At 36.6% G+C, this 26,801-nt stretch overlaps 1 protein-coding gene across 5 annotated transcripts in view; it reads left to right on the top strand.

The window, feature by feature from the left end:
- The window catches only part of LOC110462570 (potassium/sodium hyperpolarization-activated cyclic nucleotide-gated channel 3-like), a 176,459-nt gene that overhangs the window by 47,952 nt on the left and 101,706 nt on the right, over positions 1–26,801 (top strand). For 4 of the 5 annotated variants that reach the window (XM_021516861.1, XM_021516693.1, XM_021516776.1 and 1 more), the window contains exon 1: positions 5,076–5,233. The exons of the other annotated variant lie outside the window; for it this stretch is intronic. In XM_021516861.1, coding sequence (XP_021372536.1) covers positions 5,147–5,233 — 87 coding nt within the window. In that variant the 5' untranslated portion in view covers positions 5,076–5,146. Of the gene's footprint in view, positions 1–5,075; positions 5,234–26,801 lie in introns of those variants that run through there. 5 annotated transcript variants of the gene reach the window in all.

Below are 26,801 nucleotides of genomic sequence, written 5' to 3'. Positions count from 1 at the left end.
CTTTTGTGTTCAACTTGGTCAGATGAAATGTTAACACAGTACTACGTGTTAGACAGGGTCAGAGCAAAGGTTTACACAATACATGTGCTTTTACTTCAATTGATAAAGAATGACTGACTTTATAATTCTTTTTTTGAAGTATTGTAAACAACAATGACATAAAAGGAGAAAAAAACCCGTGCCAAAGTTTGACAAGAAATATTGTCATTGTAAAGGGGCCCTTACGGGCATTCTGATAATATGTAATCATCGATTTTTTTAACGACACGTAAAAATGATTTAAATTAAATTTGATTCCTTTTTATTTTATATGTCTGATTCGTTTCGAACCCCGAGTGAACTATGTAAGAAACTTTTAAATAATTGTTGTTAAATCCTGCTGATTAGAAAAACCTTAATGTATTCTTTCAAATACACTTGACTACTAAGTTACCATCACTACATACGACCATTAAGAGGCGGATGCATACGCTAGAGCTTATATGTTTATCGATTGAAAACGTATGTGCGTCTACAGATTCAAAGAAACAGCATGGCTAAAATCAATCTAAAAAGCCAACGAAATGGGTTTTTTTTGTGGTCAAAATGTTGCTTTAGAAACGTATAGACTAGTTATATACTCACACAAATCGATCTAGCATATGGGCAATAATAAGGCTAAATTGTGTAGCTTCTTATCATTTCGTTGTCATTTCCTCAAATATACCTCCTTATATAAGTATAATTCTACACTATTCAACGGTTCTACAGAATGACAGATATATGTGTGCCATTGTTTCATTGAGTCCATTTGTCGGATAAAGTTATGAAACCAATAAACATCATCAAACGGAGCTGTAGATCACTACAGAAAAGTATTGTCTTTTTCGTGTGATCAACATTGTGTTTACAATAAATGTTCGGCCATTTTCAAATAAAATGTGAATTCAACAAAATGAAGAGCAATGGCGGGAATGACAAACACCGAATCCCAAAACAATATAAACAAATAGGTATCTTCTTCGAAGGGAAAAGTAAAATAAATATATACAACACTGTTAGCACACGCATACGTTAAAGTGATACATAAATCCAACAACAAAATCAGCATCATTCCCATCAACACGAAGTTGACATGTTGTGTTCTATAAGAACGAGCTGTTCTTAAAGAGCTTGCAGCACCTGTCGGAATGTCTTCTGATGAATCTAGAAAATATTATAAGCGTATCATAGAAGCATATAAGGTACAGCGAATAATGGGACAAATAGCTCCTTCAGCATACATTACACAATCGTCAATGGATACTTTCATATTTACTTACTGTTTTCTTCATTCATGTTTTGTCAACTCTTTCGAAGAATCGTAGTCCTAAGTACTTTAGTAGCGAATAAACTGTAACAGTAAACTGAATAAGCAGGACAGATATGTTAGATATGTTACTACGGATGAAAGGGAATCCATAATCTTTCATGAAAGTTTGTTATAGAAATTGAGGTGATCATTATTGGCTTAAATTACATTATGTCCAGATATTAGATTAACAAAGAAGACTTTTGGGTGTTTTTAATTTCAGGGTAAACGAACAACAAGAAATTCTTAAATAAATTTCATCCTGCAGCATTCGACTACAAAACGTCATCATTATATCCGAATGTGAAATGTATTAACTGGGAAAGTATAATATTTCACCTTTTCGATACCCGGAATACGAAAAAAATACGAAACATTTTAGTGCGTTCCTTAGAGCAGATTGCAAGTATTCCTTATATAATTATTGACAATTGTTCATTGATTCCATATTCTTAACTCTGGATGTAATGCACATTTGGACTAATTGCGTCTTGTAGGTGTTTCTCATGGTGGTAGTTACACGTCCCAAGTCGACACAGACGTTCGTTATTGAGCATGAAATGCTGATGACTTTTCCGGCAGTGTCGATAACAGACGGCTCTGAAGGAATCACTGATTTATATGTTGCAAAATACCCCTAGATGACTACATGATATCTTTCACGGTACATTCAGATGAAAAACTAATACGTTGTACGTATAATGTGTAATCGATGATGTTCGGGAACGTCAATCACATTAGCTTGTTTCGGAACATAATTAATCAAAGGATCACGAGTTGAAATAAAAATGATAGGACGCTTGAACATTAAATTATGTCTTTTTAAGCAACCATGGACTTTAGTCCTAATTAATTTCAATCAACAACATCATTTGGTCCCAAAATGTAAAACGTGATCATGGTTCCTCGGATTTAAATTTAAATTATACACCATACTTACATTTTACTGCATAGTCCATGAATACAAGATATTCCCAGCATCGTCAAGAGACACCACCAATCGTGTCTGGAAATTAGAAATCTCCCTAAGAAAATGTAATCATCACTTTAGTACGATTTGGGGAATTATAAATCTGTAGGTAATTTAGTTACTGACGCCGTCTTCGCTATCTGTTTGCGTGTTGGTAATACCATCACGGTAGATCTTACTATGGACTAGTCTGGGCTTCATTTACACAAATTACGAAGACACCTGTGTTTGTTTCTAGCAAGTCAATTAATGAGCGTTATTGGCAAAGAACATCTTAAATAACAGTAGCACGTGAGATAATAATGTTCGTCTGGATAGAATCAAATATTTAACATACATGTAGCAGGAACATCATCTCTACAGAATGTTCCGCTATGTATTCACCATTACTGACCATTGAGATATATAGTGTTTGATTTGACACCCATGACAACGTATGTTATATGACAACAGTTGTCATGAGTCACGGTAACAAACCGAAATCACTCAAGGTGTCGAGGGATACGAGACAGTATTGCAAAAGGGTAATCAATTGAATTTCGAGGGGTACAGACTTTCGGAGTAATTTTCGATTCTTTGGAACTCACGACGTCACAATGATGGATTTCATGAAATACCTTGATTATCAACTTTGGTATGGTGAAGATGTTTGAGCCATCGTGATTGGTTCTAACTGTCGTGTTAGAAACCAATACCTTTCCTGACCACGCACTTTTGTCTCCCGTGTTTTTGTTGGCGTTTATACTTTTTCCTGTTCGTTTTTATGCTTGTTTTGATGTTTCTCCGTCGTCTACAGCAGGACAATATGTTCCGGAGTAGTTCTTAATAACACTTGTTGGTATAGTTACCAATTCATTCAAATTGTATTTTACTGAACCGTCTCTACTTCATTAAGGTATCATACACATCGAACGTTTTTTCTATTTAATTTTGATTCTTTTTAATTTTTACTTAATAATACCCATAGAGAAGAAAATGTTAAACTACATCAACACATGATTACTTCATTAACTGTGAAGTTATCACTTCGTAAAAGTTGATATTGTTACCTTATAAACTGTGAAATTGACACTTTTAACCTATTATATATTTATCTGAAAAATTACGAGTTTATCACACTATCAACTTAGATAACATTACTTAATAAGAAGTACTTCTAAATGGTACCGACCAACTTCAACAATTTGAAGATAAAAGTAAGGTTATCACATCATGAATTGTGAGTTTATTACAAACCATTTGTCAATGTTCTCATTTTATAATTATTCTAATTTCATGCATTTAAATATATTAAATCAAATACATGTTAACGAATACCGGCATGAATATTTATTAAAAATAAACGCCGTTCAATCCATATATTTACACTAGTACTATAGAACAATTGTTTAATTATATTTATTTATTTACTGCGTTATGTATAAACGTCATCCTTCAAACGGCATTGGTGGAACAGACATAATTAAATAAAATAGGCGCAAACAATTAACCGTAGTCATTTGATTATTTGATGCAGGGGCATTCTCCATGTTTTCCGAAGCGAAGTGACAAGACTCTCCGTGACTAATGTTAATCTATGACGTAATAAGTAAACCATGTGTTAGGTCTATTTAGGTCTCTGTTTATGCTTTTATGGGCTACATACACAAAGTGTGTTTCTGATCAATCACGGACAGGTTAATCAGTATAGGGGTATATCAGTTTGTTTACTGTTTTATCATGGTCAGTTTTGGGTTATACGGTTCACTACATGGGCATATGTAGGTGTTTTGTTACTGATGCTGTTTCTATCATCTACGTTTAGCATTGTGAAGTTTTGTTTATGACTGCTGTGCATCTTTATCTAAAGCTCAAAATGAAAAAAATGAAAAAACGATATTTGAAAATGTAATGGGAGTATGTGTACAACTCGATACAGTCCATCATATTTCTATAATTAGTTCCATGCCCTTATTGTTATATTAGAATTATACATTTCACTACTGACTCCTGACGTTCCTAAATTATTTATTTACTAATAGAAAGGTGATGCCAAGCGTGACCGAGTATCAGTTCTAGGAAATGACCAACGTGCATAACAATATCATGCTCTTTCCATACCGTATATTTCTGACTGCAACACCACGATATGATGCTAATGGACCTTGTGAATCAGCACAGATCAGTCGACCTGCTGCTAACATTCCGATCTGAAGTTGAATGCAATTTTTGATCGATCTATGCGGTTCTTTGACAAAGCGCTATGCAGGATTCTTGATGACCCCGTTTGGCTTTTATCGTGCGTTGAATCAAACAGAGAAGCATACCACATACAAATGTGACGTAGCCTTTTAAGACTAGTTGCTATGGAAGCTTCCTCGATAACACTTAATAAATATACAACTGATGGCCCATTAAGTCCGTAAAATCATCAGTCTGGAATATGTCCAACATATGCTTTCTTTTGAAAGATATGAGTCGCCCAGATTTGATTTGCCTCGTGTGGTCTGTACGGCTTTCGATATCCCCGACCTTGTGTCTTAGCCAACCAGACGGGACTTACGCTACAACCTCCCGTAGAAATAGTTGATCCCGGGCTGTACTCGTCCCGATATTTTCTCCATGGAAAGTACTGACATTATAACAACTAATTCGTTGCTTATTGGAATGTATTAGGGCTCAACATTGTACAAGCATGCGTTTGCATATAGAGAATAATGATTGATTTACCATATGCACTGTTACACGTGAGCGTAGCGAGGAAACATCAATCTGCTTGGGTCTAATGGAATGTTCGGACGCCTTGCTGGCAGTGACCGCTACTGATAGAATGATAACGCCAGTAAAATGATCGTTGTGTAGGGATCATGGATTTGACACATAAAATGGACTACCTGGAAGCATGGATGGCAAATGTGGATGACACAGTCCCGTGTGACGACGAGACCGCACAGGTAAGTGTTATCTGCTAGCAGTTTAGGCTTGTTTGGATTTTCATCCTGCTTAATGACTACTGGCAGTCTCCTGATAAGGAAAGCCTTGTACATATGTAGCTAATGGCAGAGTCCTGAAAAGGTAGTAAACCAAGTACAACAAAGGTGACCGAACGGACACTTGTTCTTCGAACGGTTCAACAGATCTTTACTTTACCTCGGATCGATTTTGTAAACAAACAAGGTAACACAAAACTTTGCATGGCTGATACGTCGTTTTATTTATTAATTTTATAAAATATTAATGTCAATAACTGATAGGTCCAAGCCTTTTCATCGTACACAAAAGCTGAACATAGATGTATATAGGTGAGAGGCACTGTATCCAATGCTTACGTGTAGACAAGTGAGAGAAAATGTATACATGTATTCCAGCTGATAGTTAATGGAATTGATTATCGGTATGATTTGTAAAATTAGTTCTAGAAGGAGACGAAATTTACAGAAACATGTTTGCATGAATTGTCAAACTGCGCTTTCGTTTCACAGTGAAGCCCAGCACACTATCAACAGTCGGTTCCCACTCTAACATACTGGCTCTAAGCATTTCACCAGTTAAACACATATCAATTTCAAAGCCCTGCGTATACAAACCGGATGATTTGGTACCGTTACCAACTTTGTCATTTATATTATATGTTTTGTGGCTTTAAAGGTCACATTGAGAATGGCTGTATACATGGTTAGCTATGGATAATACTCTGGCAGATATTCGATTGGAAACCTTAAAAAGCCTCATGTACGAGATTTTGTCATAATATACGTATATCTATATCTATATATGACGAATAAAACCAAAAACAATGGTAAAATCAATAGTGACTACATTGGTTCGAGGAGATGGTTGTTGTCCTTTTCTAGAGCAAACGTGGAAATGAATCAGTGTCTGTTATTTGTTGCAATAGAGCGGATCCCCCTATTTTGGATTTTCATCCTGCTTAATGACTACTGGCAGTCTCCTGATAAGGAAAAGCCTTGTACATATGTAGCTAATGGCAGAGTCCTGAAAAGGTAGTAAACCAAGTACAACAAAGGTGACCGAACGGACACTTGTTCTTCGAACGGTTCAACAGATCTTTACTTTACCTCGGATCGATTTTGTAAACAAACAAGGTAACACAAAACTTTGCGTGGCTGATACGTCGTTTTATTTATTAATTTTATAAAATATTAATGTCAATAACTGATAGGTCCAAGCCTTTTCATCGTACACAAAAGCTGAACATAGATGTATATAGGTGAGAGGCACTGTATCCAATGCTTACGTGTAGACAAGTGAGAGAAAATGTATACATGTATTCCAGCTGATAGTTAATGGAATTGATTATCGGTATGATTTGTAAAATTAGTTCTAGNCCCCCCACCCCCCGGAATGAATTCCGTTTCCTTCCTTATCAAACAATCACATCGGTGACATAGTTAATTATAGCTGATGCTTTTGACAAGGAAATCAATGACATTGTAAACACATCAGTGGTGATGTCAAATGTCTCCCTGCTGCTGTGCAGAGAATCAGTGGGATGAAAACACAAGACTGCTGTTAAAGTCAAACCAAATTGCACAGAGAATATCAATGAATATCGCCTTTTAAAGTTACAAATCAACATCACAAAAAAATCGATCATGTATATCCAAATTGGATGGTTAAACATACTGCATACCGAGGAATGTTTGCCGCAGTTTAGTTGTTGCCTGTTAGCATTACAGCGAACACTGATAAACAACATAATAAACATATGAATTAAATGTGAAGGGTAAAAGCAATGCTGGGCGAATACAGATTTTACCAGCTAAGGGCGAAAGTTTGACTCGGTTTACAGATATTCGTTAAAACATGTTTGGATATAAAACTTCAGTTTAAGTTCAACATAGTGTATATGCTCAATCATCGTTTTCTGTGGATACGTGTCTGATAATGATATAACGTTACTCGGCGTTCTTGATGCATGACCCTGTGATATTTAACTTGTGTGTTGCATAGCAAGTATATCAACGACTACCATGCGCTTACGCAAATACCAAAGGAAGACGAGATACAAACCAAAGCCCACGTATTCAATACAGTAGTATATGTCAACTGACACCTTTTTAACACAGGATGTACCAAATAGTGGTACTATGGTAACACATGACGAATATGTATAAAACAGGCTACAACCTTTGTAACATATGAAGTACGTATACCAACGAGGTACCTCGTAACACATGATGTACCAAATAGCGCTGCCACTATGGTAGCACATGTCGTACGTGTACCAATTATAGGGCTACCACTTCGTAACACAGGATGTACCAAATAGTGCTGCCACTATGGTAGCACATGTCTTACGTGTACCAACTATAGGGCTAACACCTCGTAACACTGGATGTACCAAATAGTGCTGCCACTATGGTAGCACATGTCGTACGTGTACCAACTAGGGCTACCACCTCGAAACACAGGATGTACCAAATAGCGCTGCCACTATGGTAGCACATGTCGTAGGTGTACCAACTAGGGCTACCACCTCGAAATACAGGATGTACCAAATAGTGCTGCCACTATGGTAGTACATGTCGTACGTGTACCAACTAGGGCTACCACCTCGAAACACAGGATGTACCAAATAGCGCTGCCATTTTGATAGCACATGACGGACGTGTATCAACTAGGTATACCACATTTGTTACACATGTCGCACTAAGTAGTGCTATAACCTAGGTAACAAATAATGTATTAAATAAGGCCACAATCTTGGTAACACATGACGTACTAGGTAGGGCAAGCATCTTCCTTCATTGTAACACATGACGTACTTGGTAGGGCAAGCAGCTTCCTCCATTGTAACACATGACGTACTAGGTAGGGCAAGCATCTTCCTTCATTAGAACACTTGACGTACTATGTAGGTCAAGCATCTTCCTTCATTGTTTCACATGACGTACTAGGTAGGGCAAGTATCTTCCTTCATTGTTACACATGACGTACTAGGTAGGGCAAGCATCTTCCTTCATTGTTACACGTGATGTACTAGGTAGGGCAAGCATCTTCCTTCATTAGAAAACTTGACGTACTATGTAGGTCAAGCATCTTCCTTCGTTGTTTCACATGACGTACTAGGTAGGGCAAGCACCTTCCTTCATCGTAACACATGACGTACTAGGTAGGGCAAGCACCTTCCTTCATTGTAACACATGATGTACTAGGTAGGGCAAGCATCTTCCTTTATTAGAACACTTGACGTACTAGGTAGGACAAGCATCTTCCTTCATTAGAACACTTGACGTACTATGTAGGTCAAGCATCTTCCTTCATTGTTTCACATGCCGTACTAGGTAGGGCAAGTATCTTCCTTCATTGTAACACATGACGTCCTAGGTAGGGCAAGCACCTTCCTTCATTGTAACACATGACGTCCTAGGTAGGGCAAGCATCTTCCTTCATTAGAAAACTTGACGTACTATGTAGGTCAAGCATCTTCCTTCATTGTTTCACATGACGTACTAGGTAGTGCAAGCACCTTCCTTCATTGTTACACATGACGTACTAGGAAGGGCAAGCATCTTCCTTCATTGTAACAGATGACGTACTAGGTAGGGCAAGCATCTTCCTTCATTGTTACACATAACGTACTAGGTAGGGCAAGCATCTTCCTTCATTGTTACACGTGACGTACTAGGTAGGGCAAGCATCTTCCTTCATTGTTACACATGACGTACTAGGTAGGGCAAGCATCTTCCTTCATTGTAACACATGACGAATCAAACTACCTCCTTTTCAAACATAATGTACCAATCACAATATTACATTAGGCAACAAATCCTCTTGCCGTTTTATTGTTTATATTAGGCCTTGGTATTGTTTTCAATGTTATCTTCGTTACTGAATAAATTGTAGGTATTCAGGCAAATAGTGATGTGTTTGACATTACTCTAAGCATAATGACATGATTAGGCGCTTGAGCAATGCCAAAGTTATATCACAGCTGCTATAAATCCTACTCTCTAGCTCCCACATAACGTACCAACTAGACGTGAGCCCAAAATAATTAACTATTTATACATTGTTCCAACCAAAATAGCTAACCACACTCTGTTTCCAACGAAACTCACCAAATACTCTCTAAATCCAACACAGTGTCCCAACCAATCACTTTCCTCGCAATGTACCAATTACCTCTCTATCACATACGTAGTGGTACAAATCAATCACTTCCTTCTTTTATGTATCAACCACTTTTAACCACAAAAACAAACGGATACAATGTATACATTGCTACCCCGATACAGCGTTCTAACCAATCACTATTTCCGATACAATCACTATTTCCGATACAATCACTATCGTCGTAATTCCAGAAAAAATATACACATATTGTGGGTGGTACCGATCAGAAAAAATGACTTTGTCATAAGAATGTAAAACCGAATCTAATTTTTATATTGCCTTCTTAAATAATAACCGACATTTCAATTTACACAATATGTCATTTTGCAGTATTAAGATATCGTGATTTTGTTATGACGTAGGATTGCGGCACATTGAAGTTTTTGTTGATATCAACTTAACTATGCATGCAATCCGGCATCGTTGGAAATTATCCCGGTGTTTATGCAAACAGAGACCACACTTGCTGCTGGCCCGTAAAACTCAGAAAACAATACTCCTTTTGTTCAGAAGTGTATTTTGCAGTGTGAATGTTTAAAGCAATGACATATGGAGACGGTTAATGTTCAAGTATTTCATGAAGATCGTAAACCCCTACCTTGATTGAAATAAACATTATAGTTATACCCCACTTTGCTTTAACTATTACAAATACCATAATATGCTTCATAGGATCGCGGAACTAATATGATATGCTTTATTCCGAATGTAAGTCTAATTAAGGCCTGATTTATTGGAAATAAATGTCGAATAGGATATGCTTCGTTTTGTTTATTTTACGTTAGTCATTTGTCTTATATGAGTGTTTTGTTGTGTTCATTTAGTCTAATACAGTGTGTCTTCCTCTGAATATTGCCCCTACAGGATGTGCCTCCACTACACCTTAGTCTAATAGGAAGTATTTTATTTTGCACGTTTGTCTAATAGGATGTTTTTCATTCTGCACGTTTGTCTAATAGGATGTGCTAAAACGTGTTAAACATTTAAACAGAACGTAAAAGGATGGTAGGAGTATGTGTCCTATACGTAAAATGATGCCTCATATATCTTTTTTACCTTACGATGTCCAAATAAGGACTGACTTATTGGTATAGCGATGGAAATCTCCATCAGGATGGACGAGCGCACGCGATCATTCAATTACAGGCCTGTTCCAATTTGTCCTGATATACATCACAAATTTCACCCGAGATTAAGTCGCTCGCCAGGCAACGAATGTTAATTAATTTTCTCAATCCAGAATCACTCATTATATTTTCTACCAAGTTAGGACCTTTTATATAACGACCCTATAAGGAAGATTTCGCTGAACATTTATGTTCATCGGAAGATTGCACGGAAGTAAAAATTGACTTAAGATTTACAACACGAAAAACTCTCATTAGGGTTAATATGTTGTCATCACGTGGATTGATAAGTGTTATAAATAGATTTATAGTGCTGTCAGAGCTGCAAAATAGGTCTTTAATTCATCCTAACCCGGTTCAACTATTCATCAATATTTTATCAGATAAAAGGGAACATCTTCTGTATCATTTATGATTTTATCATTTACTGCTGATATCAATATGTATTGTCATATTAATTGAATTCCAATACTTTAAATAAAGCGTACTATATATATCACCAATCAGTTTTCATTGACATTACCTAAAGTATAAGAACATTTCTTTTCACACTGCATCAACAGACGACGGTGCATTGTAGAGCCATTACTCTTTGCCAACGGAATCTATCATACATTTGAGATACAAATGTGCACTTGTAAGTTATACATGTATCTTAAAGATAATAATAATAAAAAATAATCAAGGTTCTTATATACCGCTTTATCACAACCTAGTTCGTAGATCTTTGGGTTCACAAATTATTATCCGTGGTTATAGGGCCTTTGCAACAAGTTAATACATTTCTCAACTCCCTGGGGAGCATACAACCGGAGCTGCCATTTCGGCGCTAACAGCTAGCATTCAACAATTCTAGCATTACAGCTGAGTAGACTGGAACAAGCTGAGTAAAGTATCTTGCTCAAAGATACAGCACAGTGCCGTGCCGTGACTCGAACCCGTATTCCTTCGGTCACGAGCCCGGCGTCCTACCACTAGACTACGTTGCCTCCAAAATGAATAATCAAAGAAATTATAGTTACTGCTCATAGGTAAATTTCAGAATTTTTTGTTGTAAGTGCAGGATTTTTTTGTTATGAAATCAAATCAATAAATACATCCGCTTTGTCAGGCAATGTTGTCAATATACTACAGACCCATCATGCTACACAGTCTAGCGTTGTTGTTATGTTTTGGTAAGGAGCGCGGCGTGACGTAAGTGCAGAGGGTGGAGATTAACACGAATAAAAAATTGTTCTATCGCAGAATCGAACATAATTCGTATCCAATCAAACCACGTACTTCAAATAAATCTTGTTTAAACACGGTTCTGGACAAATAAAACGGTCTGGCGTGAATGTCTGATGCGTTTAAATAGATTATTTTTTCCTTAGATTATGTAGTTTTGTTGCTTTTCTGTTTGACGGTGTGTTTTACGATATCTTTATAACAGTTATCGGTGTGATTGTTGTCTATTCTATTTGATACGCCCAGATGGGGTACATTAAGTACATGTATCATCTTTAAGGTGGTCATTTAATAAGAAAGATGATGATAATGTTTTCCCTTGGACTCATACCATCACAATTCGATAAAAGTGATGCTTGAGTAACATTAACTAAAATAGATATAATGACAGTGACACGCTTGATGAGCAAGATATTGAAATTACCCACAACCTCTCCTCCATCATTGACTTCATTGAACCGGGAGTATTTTGTCGGTGCTACACGTGTCACCGGGAGTATTTTGTCCATGTTACACGTGTCATCGGGAGTATTTTGTCCGTGTTATACGTGTCATCGGGAGTATTTTGTCCGTGTTATACGTGTCACCGGGAGTACTTTGTCCGTGTAACACGTGTTACCGGGAGTATTTTGTCCGTGTTACGCGTGTCACCATGAGTATTTTGTCGGTGTTACATGTGTCACCGGGAGTATTTTGTCCGTGTTACACGTGTCACCGGGAGTACTTTGTCCGTGTTACACGTGTCACCGGGAGTACTTTGTCCGTGTCACACGTGTCACCGGGGGACTTTGTCCGTGTTATACGTGTCACCGGGAGTATTTTGTCCGTGTTACACGTGTCACCGGGAGTATTTTATCGGTGTAACACGTGTCACCGGGAGTACTTTGTCCGTGTCACACGTGTCACCGGGGTACTTTGTCCGTGTTATACGTGTCACCGGGAGTATTTTGTCGGTGTTACACGTGTCACCGGGAGTACTTTGTCCGTGTTACACGTGTCACCGAGAGTACTCTGTCCTTGTTACACGTGTCACCGGGAGTACTTTGTCCGTGTTACACGTGTCACCGGTATTATTTTGTCCGTGTTACACGTGTCAGTTCAAGAGATCGCGGTTACACAGGCTCAATATTGGGGCGTAATGCCACATGATGACTTAACTCGTTGATTGCAATGCCCTACTATTCTTTTCTCACTTAGATAGGCCTCTACAGTAGTATGTTGTCTGTATTGTTCCCTGTTGAATATTATAGATGTTTCGGTCGTATCTTGTTTACTGATACTTTGACAGAAGCGCCTATATTTACTCTATAACCTCTAACCACACTCCCGACCACATCCTCAGAGGTGTTTGTCAAACTATATTATCAGCATAATGACACCAGTCGATACATCTAGAACAATTGTTATATATGTTACCAATGAACAGACTCCAAGTAGCATTAGGGAATGTCACTATTGTTAAAGATGTTGATATAACATGTGCTTAATTCTGCTGTGAACATTAAAAGGTTGTATTCAGTTGATGTATTCGACCAGACTGGATCACCTTTGGAAACTATTAATGTAACACACCATTATACAATTGGTGTTTATACCCTCTCTTATATCACAAACGGAAACCCGTAAAGCTGCTCAAACAAACCACAGGGGAAACAGCTGACAACAACACACTAAAACACAACAGCATAATGGGTTTCGTGCTATAGTGGTATCTCAACCAGGAGAGCAAGTGTTGGCAAACCTATCATTTACAGGGTTGGAAACACATTCAAAGGTGAAATATTAAATCTGTCGCTCAGGAAACGTCTACGGTATTCATTGTATGGGCTTTAAGCCGTATATGGGTTATGGATAGGATGTCGAATGTTGGTCAGAATAATAGCGTGTAGGTAGGATGTCGAATGTTGGTCAGAATAATAGCGCGTAGGTAGGATGTCGAATGTTGGTCAGAATAAAAACGCGTATGCATTGAATTATTGCCACTATTGCGATAGACACGATTGAACGATACGTTTAAAGGATACATTAAAATATTGTTATGATTTGTGATAATACGTCATAACTCATCAATTGATATCAATATTGCAAGTAATGCCATTACACACATTTCAATGAATAGGAAAATGTATCGTTAAGAAACTTTAAACATTTATTTCGTATGCAACACCTCTTCATAACTGTGTCATGATCCATAACTAATTTATCACGATATATGACCCATGTGTTTTGACGTCCCATGACCTTTGTGTTGTGATGTAACATGATATATGTGTTGTGACGTCATATTACCTATTGCTGTGACTATATTTGAGCTTTTTGTTCTGAGGCCGTACGATCTATCCATATATTCTTACAAATTCAACCCAGAAACAAGGAAGTGCAACTTCATCATGAAATTAGGAACTGTTGACAAGAATTGTATAGTGAAAGATGTATTACATGTACATATGTGCGTATTTTGACATGTCTATACAGTGATTATTCGGAGTAACTCCATAAGAATAATATAACTTTAACAAATCAAATTTTAAGTTCCTCTATAATGGTAAGGAATTTGCTTGTTGAATTAACTGTCTCACTATCTTAGTTTTTGTAAGCTAAGAATAAATGTATTAAGAATATTACTTTCATATAAGACCGTTGTGGTTATGCAAACGTATAAACACGCATTTTGATAAACAATATGTGTTCTACAGAATTTTTAAAAGACACAATGATATGTATTAGTGTTTCCTTGGTTTTATTATGGACACACGAACATTGTATAGTGTTTTCGCGGGTTATTATTGCAGATACAAGACCATGGAATGATGTTTTCTGCGGATTTTAATGGAAACGAAAGCATTTATGACATTTTGTTGGGTTTATTATCGACACGAGAACATGTTTTGGTGAGAACCTAGTATTTTGTTTTCTCTGATTGAACACCTGTCATTGGCTTTTACCTTTAGAGATATCACCAGGATAAACCATTATCTTCAACTCCTTACATCAAAATGTCGGATGTTCAGTACGTCTAATGTCCAGGCCCTCTATTGATTGGATCTGTGTACTTTAGTTGTCACGACATCCTAAAGCTCACAGTTGCTTACAATGCTGTGTTTCTGTTTTGAGTTACATATAAACTCAATGTGGCTGTAAAGTGCATGTAACTTTCAAAGAAGCACTACTGAACCTATTCAGTTCAGTTTGGCAAGACAACTTATCACATTTTCAAAGAGCGATGTCAAGCTTGTATTAAATAAGAATATTTAAAGAAGTATAATCTATTTATGAAATATCTGATGTTTGACATATATATCATTTGTTTATAATATCTTTTATATAATTTTATATAGTTTTACAGGCTTGACATTGCTGCATGAATAAATGTGAAGTCTGCTTCACACATATAAACATTTGACATACCACGTGATCGTATCAGACGTATATACTATAGTAACATACCTTCTGTACACCTTTTATACCAATGCGCATGTCCATTTATACATATCTCAAGAGGTACCAAACTAAAATAAGATGTTAATTATTTTGTAACTACAAACTGAAAACCTTTACAATCTGAGAACACGCTGAAAATCTATCGTCGATCCAACAGACCTTTAATTATTTAGCTATTGATACCATCGTCGAGGAGTTGGTCACGTTTTGCTACCGTAGACATATTTATTGTGTATATCCAATGGGTACGGGTACAGTATAGTTATGGCCGTATCGTAATCAATATTTACCGTTTATCATAAAACCATTGATCGACATTTGTGTTTGAAAAGAAATAAAATCGTTAAATTTCTAAGGTCTATTTTATGAACAGACGTAGACAATTCATCACGTTGTTCACCGACGGGTTAATCTTCAGTGTGAACAATATGATGAAGTAAATCAATCTAAAATGTGTTTTTGATGGGTCACGTGGAATTTCTAAAAATAATATTTTGTCTTTTAAACCCTAAAACAGTCATCGTAATTTTATTTTATTTTTTATTTCTGGCAATCAATTGGTTTATTCTAGAACAAATGATTATTATTTTCGATCCCTTCACTACTATTACGAATCTCAATTTATACCAAAGGTACACAGGGCTGTAATTTATAAAAGAAAATATCTATTTATATTACGTTCAGATATAATGCCATATTTACATGACTTCTCTCATGATAGACAACGCATCTTGACACTTACCGAAAATATGATTGTATAATGTTCACCAAACAAACAAACTATATTGCAAGCATGAAACCTGATTTTATGACCTTATAACTACTTTTTGTAGATACATGTATTTCCATCGTTGAGATTCTATCTACGTTACAAAAGCGATGTATTCCTTACCTTAACCTGATTTTCATTTATGACATGATAGTTCACAGTAACCTAGATCATTGGAAATATATAATACTTCTTGGGTTTGAGGGGGAACATCACAACGAGAACCACATGTGGTTCAGTGGTACCTTCCCGACGATCCTGTTATCTGTGATTTGTGGAGGACCATGGTTTTCCTGTTAGGATATGTGTTCTCTTTTAACTTTTAATATTAGGCTTTCTGTTTGACTTTACATATGAGTGTAACCTGTCTGATCCTTTATAAGCCATATAAAGAAACAGGTGTATATAATTGAGCATATGTAAGGTTCAGCCTCGAACGGAAATTCTGGCAAAATGTCGGGGTAAGTATTACTAGTTTTTTTCGACCCTGGATGAAAATTGTGACTCTGGTGTAAGCTTAAACTCCTGTTGGAAAAGGAATATTGTCTCTCGCAAATAAAAAGAAATTAATATTCCACTGCACTAAAGGAAATCTACGCTGAGCACGTAATCAAACGGTCTTTTGTTGGTCATAATACACACGAAATGAACAAGAAAATACACTTAGATGATACAAACTAGAGATTTCACACTCGAACTATTCGGTAAATTAGTACTCAGACCGATTAATGTATCTTGTTGGAGCAAAGGCCATTTCCAATTTCCGCCGTATAGACTGATAGGTGATTGGCGGCTGTGTATATCACTTCCGCGGAGGGGCTACATGTAAAGTTATATAAGGGAAAGGAGGCCTGTCGCCTCTAACCTCTTCTGTGAGACTTCCCAAAACCTATCAAACTATACACTGATCAAGGAAACATTTACAGTATGAATGTTCAGCTCTGGTGTTTCTTGTTGGTTTATATACTATGTGTGATATAGTTTTACGTATCATTCTGTGATTGGTGTCATGATTACGTTTTGTAGTTGATTTACGAAATTGCTATACATTGCACAAATGAACCTGAATTTCGAATTGTTTTCTCAACATACACATCTTCAAATTCAAATGCATTTCTCATTTGTTTCATCGTCCAATCCTATTTATGAGACGAGACATTAAGGGAATCCATTACATACGAGAATGTTAAGTGTATTACTCCTTTTGTTGGTATTTTGAATGATTTTACTTCAATGAGATGGCTTTCTAGCATAAAAGGTATATTTTTGCTGCTGAGAATTGATAATATATATCTATAATATACATCTAGGTATGTAAATACGTGGTTCTAAAATACTTTACGGTTTGTATGTTAGCATGAGGTTGTCTATTTTGTCCGTTGCATGACCTCTCGTATTTTAGAGGACACGAATGTCATTAGTATGCATACGTTGAGCTGTAAGCGGACTGGCTTTCTTTATTGATTTCGAGAGCCATGTTGTATGGAGTCAACATTGGTAATCAAAGCGAATCTGACAGGCGCGGACCGGGCGAGGCGAGCTCACCAGCAAAACATCAAACAGACCACGCAGTCACTCCTTCTAATTTTCATCTAAGCCCAACATCAATTACGTACTGAAAACATTATTTCAGATCGGGCTGCAACATTATATAGGTTTTATGGGTACATCTTTTTCGTTGGTGCATGTTAAGATCGAATCTAATACTTACAAAAAAACAGCCGTCGAGATAATGTGGACATCAAATTCTTAGAATTACATTTACTTTATATATTTACATGTAAGGGGGCCGTGTTCGCAATTAATTGACGCAATATGAGGAACCCAGTCCCTCTCACAGAGACAGATATTCGTTTGTTCGGATAAACAAGTGAAAGGGACATTTCTGTCAATGTCTTACACATAAACACATACATAACTGTCTGGTGACCGTTGTGTTGCATCAAGTAAATGCAATCGTCCTTTGCACTATGTTCGATAACTTTGATAACCGGTTTAGCGTCCCGCTGTCCGTATATAGATAAAACGTGTGTTCATCTATGACTCAATATAGTGATGTGTGTATAGAAGTAAGTCCACCAAAGGTCAACTTTTACCCGTTGTTGGAGATGACGCCATACTCACTGACTGTTCGCATTTATTTAACATATGTATATTTTCAAGGTGACCTCATTTAACTTTGCATGTATCCTTTTTGAATATTAAGAACAAATTATGTCTGTATCTTCATTGACTGCTTGGCCATATTCTGTATGCATATCCATAAGTAATTTTGACATATTTCGAATGTATCTTCATTGAATATTTGGACATATTTTATTTGTATCTGCATTGCTTATTGGGACAAAATATGGTGTATATTCATAAGTTATTAGGACATTATCTGCATTTATCTTCATTGAGTATTGTGTCGTAATCTGCCTTAATCTTCAATTATTATTGAGACATATTATGTATGTATCTTCAATGATTATTGAGACATGTTATGCTGTATGTATTTTAATTGATTATTAGAACATATTCTGTAGGAATCTTCGTTAGTGATTGGGACTTTCAGTTATCATTTGAAACTTGGTCTAGACTTACAATCATTGATTGTTGAAATTACTGTCTGTATGTTACTTCGTATTGATTTGGGCGACATATCTTTTGTGTTTTCTTGTTAGATATCATGGACATATTGATGTCGTTTTATTTCTTTTTAGGGACTATGGTCTGTATACAAATTCTTTGATTAATAGGGTCGTGTTCTATATACTTATTCTCATTGATTATTTATGTATCACCATTTATTGTTGAGGACATTGTATTTGTATTGTGTTGTCCTTGGTAATTAGAAATATATTATGTATAATATTTCGTTATAGTTGTTGTATCTAAATACCGGTAATTTGATGTTTGAATCGCATTGAAACATGTATATTGGTACTTGTACATCATGAACGTCTGGACACATGTGTTATGCGTAATGATTAACCGCACAATTTTGCAGGAATTCAAAATAATCGACTTTGAAAAGAGAGATACTGTACAATGTAAAAGAAAGAGAATCGTGTTACACTATGTATTAATCCTTAATTAATAACTCATAATTTAGCTTAAATCCATAGTGTCTGTTAATGTTATTTATAGTCTGTATGTCGTACACACCACGTCCTCGGTTCCTGATGTATACCGGGGCTGTCTCACCGCTGTAATGTTCAGATAATAGATTACCCCTTACGGTAATTTACCGTAAGCGAATGGTCAACGAGTCGATCCTTTAATCTTCAGAAATGTTAACTTCCAACGGCTATTGTGATATCGTCTGATTAACGTAGGATTGGTGTAGGATACAGACGCAGTGCCGTTAATATCATTATCTCTCATACGAAGTTATCACTATCCAACTGTAGTATCAAACCAACACAACTATAAGGCTAACATCAATTCACAGCAAATATAACCTACTTCACATCACAATAATATAACCTACTTCACATCACAATTATATAATACTTCACATCACAATTATATAATACTTCACATCAAAGTAGTATACCCTATATCCATATCACAACAATAAAACATACTTCATATCACAACAACATAACCTACTTCATATCAAAACGATATTTTTTTGTGTATATCACAACAATATAACCTACTGTTAAGTAGCATTGTGTTCTTTCTAAAATGATAGGATAGATCAATTGAAAATGCACGTGTTGTTGATTGACCAAACAGATTAATAGCAATATATTAAGAAAAGCAACCGAAAAACTATGTATATCATTAAAGAATTTAATTATCAAAGATTAAATTGTAACGAGTTATTTGATATATCGTGAACGACCATTGCTGGTCTGAGTGCCCTGGCATAACCCCGTACCCACCAAAAACCATATGACGAGATACGTACAGGTACCGCTTAGTCAAGTACGCCTTTCTTTATTCAGGATATTTGATCGATATTTAACAGGCATCAAAGGTCTTTTGTCTTCGGTTAAGTGGCTAAGGTCGGATCTGTTTCGTTTGATAAAACCTTGTTGTGTTAATGGAGAGTTAATTTAACTACAATCACGTGCAAATACACATGCCTGAGTACGTCATAAAGTAAATCCGAGTCTTTAGTTACGTACACCAGGAACCTGGTGTAAAGATCAAAGGCACCGCCTATAGCTCCATACGTGGATTTTCTGTTTTGAGGGAGCAAAGGTGACGGTAACGGCGCACAGAGGCTATCACAAAGACGAGTAAATGAAGTTCCATTTTCTTAAGGCATAGTTTTTATCCGATTTTTTTTTATACCTGTGGCCGGAAAATACTGATTAGGTGATTATTCGATCTTGTTTACTATGTTATATCCCAAGAAAATTTTGCAGCTATGGATAGTGTCAGTTCTCGCCTCGTCCTAGCTTGTTGATTAAGCATAACTACATTTTGTGTTTGAAGAACACAATTTCTGCACCTTCGAAAGAGGTTGAGCGTTAAATGATAAATTCGAATGTATTACGGTCATTCAGCTCTTAACCGTATTTGATGGTGCCGAAACGCCCTTTCCGTTTCTATTCGTTACTGTTAATGTTATCAAATGCCCCACACATATTTCAGAACAGACAGCAATAACACCATTTCATTATTACACGTGGCACTAAATGTCTGTATTGTCAAAAGGATATCAATACGTCAATAAAACCGAATTTATCAACCTTGTCACGAAATGTTAAATATTATCTACAGAATCGCCTCAACGCAATACCCCTCTTATTCCGAAACGCTAAACCCTGCATAGATTTTTAAAGATTTTAATTTAATTTTACTTTTAATATTTATGTAATATACAACACTTTGATAATGTGTAGCAGAAAGCAGCAATGCATGTGTAATGAGTTTAACGTGACTACCAATATTGTCCGTGTTTACACCATCTGTATGAAATTTCACAGAGTAAATTAGAATGTTACTTCACTTAAACACTTCTCACCACAAGCACATCAGTGTTTGGCATTACACGGATGCTTCGAAGAATTATACGTATCACGCCTTCCTTTGTTATTGCATTTATTTAACTATATAATAAAGATGTCGGGAAGAATAAAATGCTTTTGTGAAAAAATGTTTTTAGTTGGATACTGGTAAGCGCAACCTTTCAAAACCAACTCCTTGTTATACTTATCTTCACTGATATACATATACACGTGTAGTTTTGGTACGCACGGCAGATGGTTAAATTAACATGTTTTTAAACGCTACACACTTACTACTAAATCCCCAATAAATTGGTTGCTATGGCAATGGGCTGGTGAGAAGAGAAACGCTTTTCACAGTTATTGACGTAAACTTCTGTGTTGGTCCGACATGTGCTGTAAGAGCTGATCTAGCAGAAGTACAAATACAGAGATAAAAAAGTCAAAACAAAATGGAGTTAAAGCAGTCAATGTTCTGTTTACGAATGAGAGGTAGCATGTTGGAGTCTATTAGCCCAGCACACGTAACAATCAGGAAGATCTGATTCTGTCACAGTTTGTCATATCACTATTTAAGAAAATTTACTATACATATTACAGCAATTTAATGCCAGTAGTTAGACTGCCTATTAGGATTTGGTCAAGGTAACCCTCTACCGTTATTGATTTAACATAACGTCTGACCCCTGATGTAGTACTCCCCGATGAAGTCCGGAATACTTTCAATAATGTCTAACTAAAGACATATCGATCTGGAGTCTAATGCTTTCGAAATACGTCATGTATGTAATGGAAACGAGCTTTCTGATCTCAGGATTTGTTTTCATACGTAAGATTTGAATAAATGTTAGCAGGGCATAGACTGGTCTATTACCACGATTACAATCACGACCGTTTAAATATGGATATGTTAAACTGATTGGTGTATTGGAAGTATAGTAGAGTTATATATCTTTTGTTAAACGGGCGAGTCGTGTGTTGGCAAAATTGTATACGAAGATCCTATTTTAACTACGTGTGATTTGCTCAATGCAAGTTTTACACGTGTAGATACAACGTAATGTAAATAGCTTATTGTATAATAGTAAGCGCATGCCATTAAATGGTTATAACTTAATGTTCATAAGTTAGTGATAATTATTTTGTGCATATAAATTAGAATATGAAACTTATCACAAATACCTCAGCGCGTTTGAATTATATATAATGTATTGTATATAACTTCATGTGTAGGCCTATTAAACATTTCTAAGCCTGGAAATTAATGACTGCCCCATATGTCACTAATGCACCCCGACACACTTTTGTTATGTGTACAATGTACTTAGCAATGTGTCTTAATATTACAACAATGCTATTACAACCTACTACAATGTCCCTATGACATAATATTACATAAAATGTTGTTTCTACCTAGATTAACAATAACTTTTTTGGGTTTATGAAATTTATCTTATTTTGTTTCTTCTCAAGCTTACAAGTACCCTTATAACGGGGCAATGTCTGCCCCAATATCTCAAAATCATGAATGTCAGGTTTTTTCCACATTTAGTTTCAGCTTCTGTTCGCTATATAAATTAAGCATGTAACATACCTTCAACGAATGTTCTACAAACATATATGTTTGTATCATCTGTAACAACAATTAAATTCAAACTATGTTTATCAAAATTTAAGTGTTCCCATCAATGGCCCATTTGATGAGTTTTGACCTTAAACAACAAATGAATCAATGCTTTTTTCTGTATTATGTGAATTAGTATGATGTTGTCTTCTGTTTCAATTCCCTTTGTGTCAGTTTTTGCAGCACAAACATTGCATTTGTAATATAATTAAGGCTCAGCGTATTGTTTTGTTCTTTATCATTTTTTCATTCATCTCCGATTAAATTGTATCCCCTTACAAGGTAGTAAGCGGAATTATTAAGATCATAAGCGTTATCCTTTTTGTTGATTAGAACATTACAACCTTTTGTGCAAGATTTAGTTTTTTTCTCCATCAAAATAGGTTCTCGTTTATGTTTTAGACACATTTTAAAAGACGCCCATTAACGAGGCGCATACATGTACATGTAACAGAGGCTTTACACAAAGATAACAGCCAGCTACCACGCTTATCTACGTGTACAGATTACTCCACGTTCTTACGTTCGACTTTATTTCATTGTTATTGTTATCAAAACTGTCCAACATGTAACACATTTTACTATAACAATACTAACTTGCCTACTGCCTGTGCTCGAGGTTCCATCCCCAACCTCAAACATGACCATTGTCATACCTATTAGGAGTTCAGTCAGTTAGTTGACCATACTCATAAAGGCTTTCCATTGGGAAGAAGCAAAATAATATCAGGAGTACAATTTTGTTAGGAATACTTTTTATTTGTTTTACTATCCCTTGTTTCTTGGCTTTGTACACGAAATTACCATAGGCTCTCATATGCACCACCATTTGGTATCAACATATACACAAAGTAATATAATGTATATAATGTTTACGTACAATTCTGCTAGTTCGATTTACCACAGAGTTCTTTTCAGATGTTCCTGGACGTTATGGCGTATTCAGTTATCCAAAGTGGCGTGATCTATAATTTGTGCAAAATCAAGAAACAAATGAACACAAATAAACAAAACTACGGCAAATATGAGCAAATCAAATGCTTGTATACATATCCTAAATAGGTACATAGAGAATGACATAAAGCGTTCCGGAATGTTCATCCCCAAATTCCAGGGTTGAGGGTTCTGTACGCGCCACCTTGTGGATGATACAGATAGACTAGTTTGATCATTTGATGTACATCAAAAGAATCGCACTGCAGTGCAACGGTAAAATTGGCCGACTATGAAGTCGGTTGTCGCTCCTATGTTGTTTTCAAAGGACAGTTATCAATTGGTCTTCTTTTTTTTTTTTTTACATAAAACTAGTCAAATAGCTACGGGCCTTCGTTTTTTTTCATGCAATATTACAGGGGTGTAGCGAGCATAAATGAGAGTCACCCTGGGATTCCGAGAATGTGAAGTGGTGAGCGGCTTCTGCTTTACTAACGACACTAGTTTATCCAAGCAATGCCATACACTCAAAGCGAAACCAGGCACACTAATGAGCATACTCAAAAACATCGACTTTCATAATACCTCCAGACGATTAAATGTCTCTGTTATTCGTTTGCTACAGAGTGGCGTCGTGGCGTCATTACAGTTGTACCTCCTCATGACTGTACATTTTATCAAGCATACCCGGTAACCTGTGTTGCCCTTTAATGGATTTGTTTTCAAATAGTTCCAACTTTTTGCCTCTACCTATCTATATATATTGAAATCTACCTCCAATCTTGTGTTGCTTCCCAGCGGTATGCCGAATAAATGTACATTTTATCAAGCATACCCAGGAACCTGTGTTGCCCTTTACTGGAACTGTTCAAGTAATTTCAACTATTTGCCTATACATATCTTTATGTATGTTGAAATCTTCCTCCAATCTTGTGTTGCTTTTATTGACCCATATCACCCCGGGATCCCTTAGACTTTAGTCCCGGCTGGCATTTTCTTTAGACGCTACTGCAGCTTTGTGATTTGTTTTACTTTACCATATATCTTTCGTTCTAACTCCAGTCCTCTTGACATACACTTAAGACTTTAGTAAGTCCAGGCTGGCGTTTTCTTTGCCGAACCATATACCTTAGACTCTACCTCCGGACTTCTGATACCTTTGTTTACATGAGGTGAAATAGCAGGTGTTCGCTATAACCTCACTATGATATTAAAGATTTGGCGTGCACGCGTGGGCACTGGACCTATGATCGTACGGCTTCACACTCTGAGACAGTGCAGTAGACATATGTTAGAGATGTGGAGATATGATTGGCATATCTTCCCGGGGGATCGAAGTCGGTACCTATATAATACTAAAGGGGGTACCATAAACAAGCAGGATAGACTAACAATGTACGGGTTGGATCACGGCACCCCTATAAGTTTGTGTTCGTACACTTTGAGTCGGATTCCATTTCTTGAGAACCAACTATTGTGATTAAGATTGACATTTGTCTATTGCACATAACATTGATTATATCATTTCTGTTTCATCAAGATCCCGGGGTCACTGCGCTTCTCATATCGTACTATAATTATCAAAGCATTGACGTTAAGATAAATTAGGTTATATGTCTTGTATACACTATAAGATGATTGATAGATATCGTAACACGGTTAGGATAACAACCTTACATGTAAATAGCTTAGATGTAATTGAATTGATAACGAATATCAAAGAGAGCAAGCGTCTATGATTCAGCAAATACACGTAGGTAATAGTTTACGGTTCCTTGTTTCCTTGCATATACTCAATGTCCGTTGCTTAGTGACTCGTTACCAGAATTGTCTATCGGATAGGACGATAGGACTCGTTACCAGCAGAGTCTCTAGGATAGGACTCGTTACCAGAATAGTCTCTCGGATAGGACGATAGGACTCGTTACCAGCAGAGTCTCTCGGATAGGACTCGTTACCAGAATAGTCCCACGGATAGGACTCCGTACCAGAATAACCCCTCGGATAGAAATCGTTACAAGAATAGCACCTCGGATAGGACTCGTTACCAGAATAGTCTCTCGGATAGGACTCGTTACCAGAATAGTCTCTCGGATAGGACTCGTTACCAGAATAATCTCTCGGATAGGACTCGCTTCCAGAATAGTCTCTCGGATATGAACCTTGGCCGTAGGTACTATGCCTCAGTGACTCGTAACCAGAATAGTCTCTCGGATATGACCCTTGGCCGTAGGCACTATGCCTCAGTGACTCGTTACCAGAATAGTCTCTCGGATATGACCCTTGACCGTAGGCACTATGCCTCAGTGACTCGTTACCAGAATATTCTCTCGGATATGACCCTTAGCCGTAGGCATTATGCCTCAGTGACTCGTTACCAGAATAGTCTCTCCGATATGACCCTTGGCCGTAGACACTATGCCTCAGTGACTCTTTACCAGACTAGTCTCTCGGATATGACCCTTGGCCGTAGGCACTATGCCTCAGTGACTCTTTACCAGAATAGTCTCTCGGATGTGACCCTTTGCCGTAGGCACTATGCCTCAATGACTCGTTACCAATATGTGATACGGGATAGAAAGCGAAGTTGTTGGTACCATGCCGCAATGGATTGTTATCTGAATAACAAATTCGACAGAACTCCTACGGTCAACACACTTACATCGACTGCACAATGTTTTTCGACAATCTAGATTTCATGCAAATTAACTTTAATGTTTATTTTTTGACGAAAATCTAGATCTGTAACGTATAAAAAGACCTTATACTTAGGCTCTATAGATTTTCAAAAACAAAATTGAAAACAATATATCACATCCAGCTGTTGAAATAAATAGCCTTGAGGCGACTCTGACACATTTCATAAAGCATTTTGTGCGCAATTATCCTTTGCTCATCAATAGTACAAATATAGGCAGTATTAAGCAAATGCCCTTAAACATAAATTCCAAAAGATTTTTTTTAATCTCAATATGAAATTACTTTGCAGTTAGTACATCCCTTAAATGAAGCATTCGGAAAGTTTCTGTGTCCAATATATATTTACTGATTTAAATTATGTTTCTGCTGTTTTTAGTTTATCCCTACGAAATATGTATATTGCTCTGCGGTTTATTGTACAGATAATGGTCATACACGTGTATTTGACGTATGTCGGCAAAACATAATCTGATCTTGAGGAGCTCCCGTCACAGACAAATTGCATGTGAGTTTTGCAATAAAGTTGGGTTTTTTATGAAAAATATATATTCTTGATATTATTGATAATTTTGTCATAACACATGCCTTCACATGGTATAGTACCCCCCCCCC

Source organism: Mizuhopecten yessoensis, unplaced genomic scaffold (genome assembly GCF_002113885.1).
Source record: "Mizuhopecten yessoensis strain PY_sf001 unplaced genomic scaffold, ASM211388v2 scaffold207, whole genome shotgun sequence".
Taxonomy (NCBI): domain Eukaryota; kingdom Metazoa; phylum Mollusca; class Bivalvia; order Pectinida; family Pectinidae; genus Mizuhopecten; species Mizuhopecten yessoensis.
The sequence above is the reverse complement of the archived record's forward strand: the minus strand, read 5'-3'. Positions and strand labels throughout refer to the sequence as shown.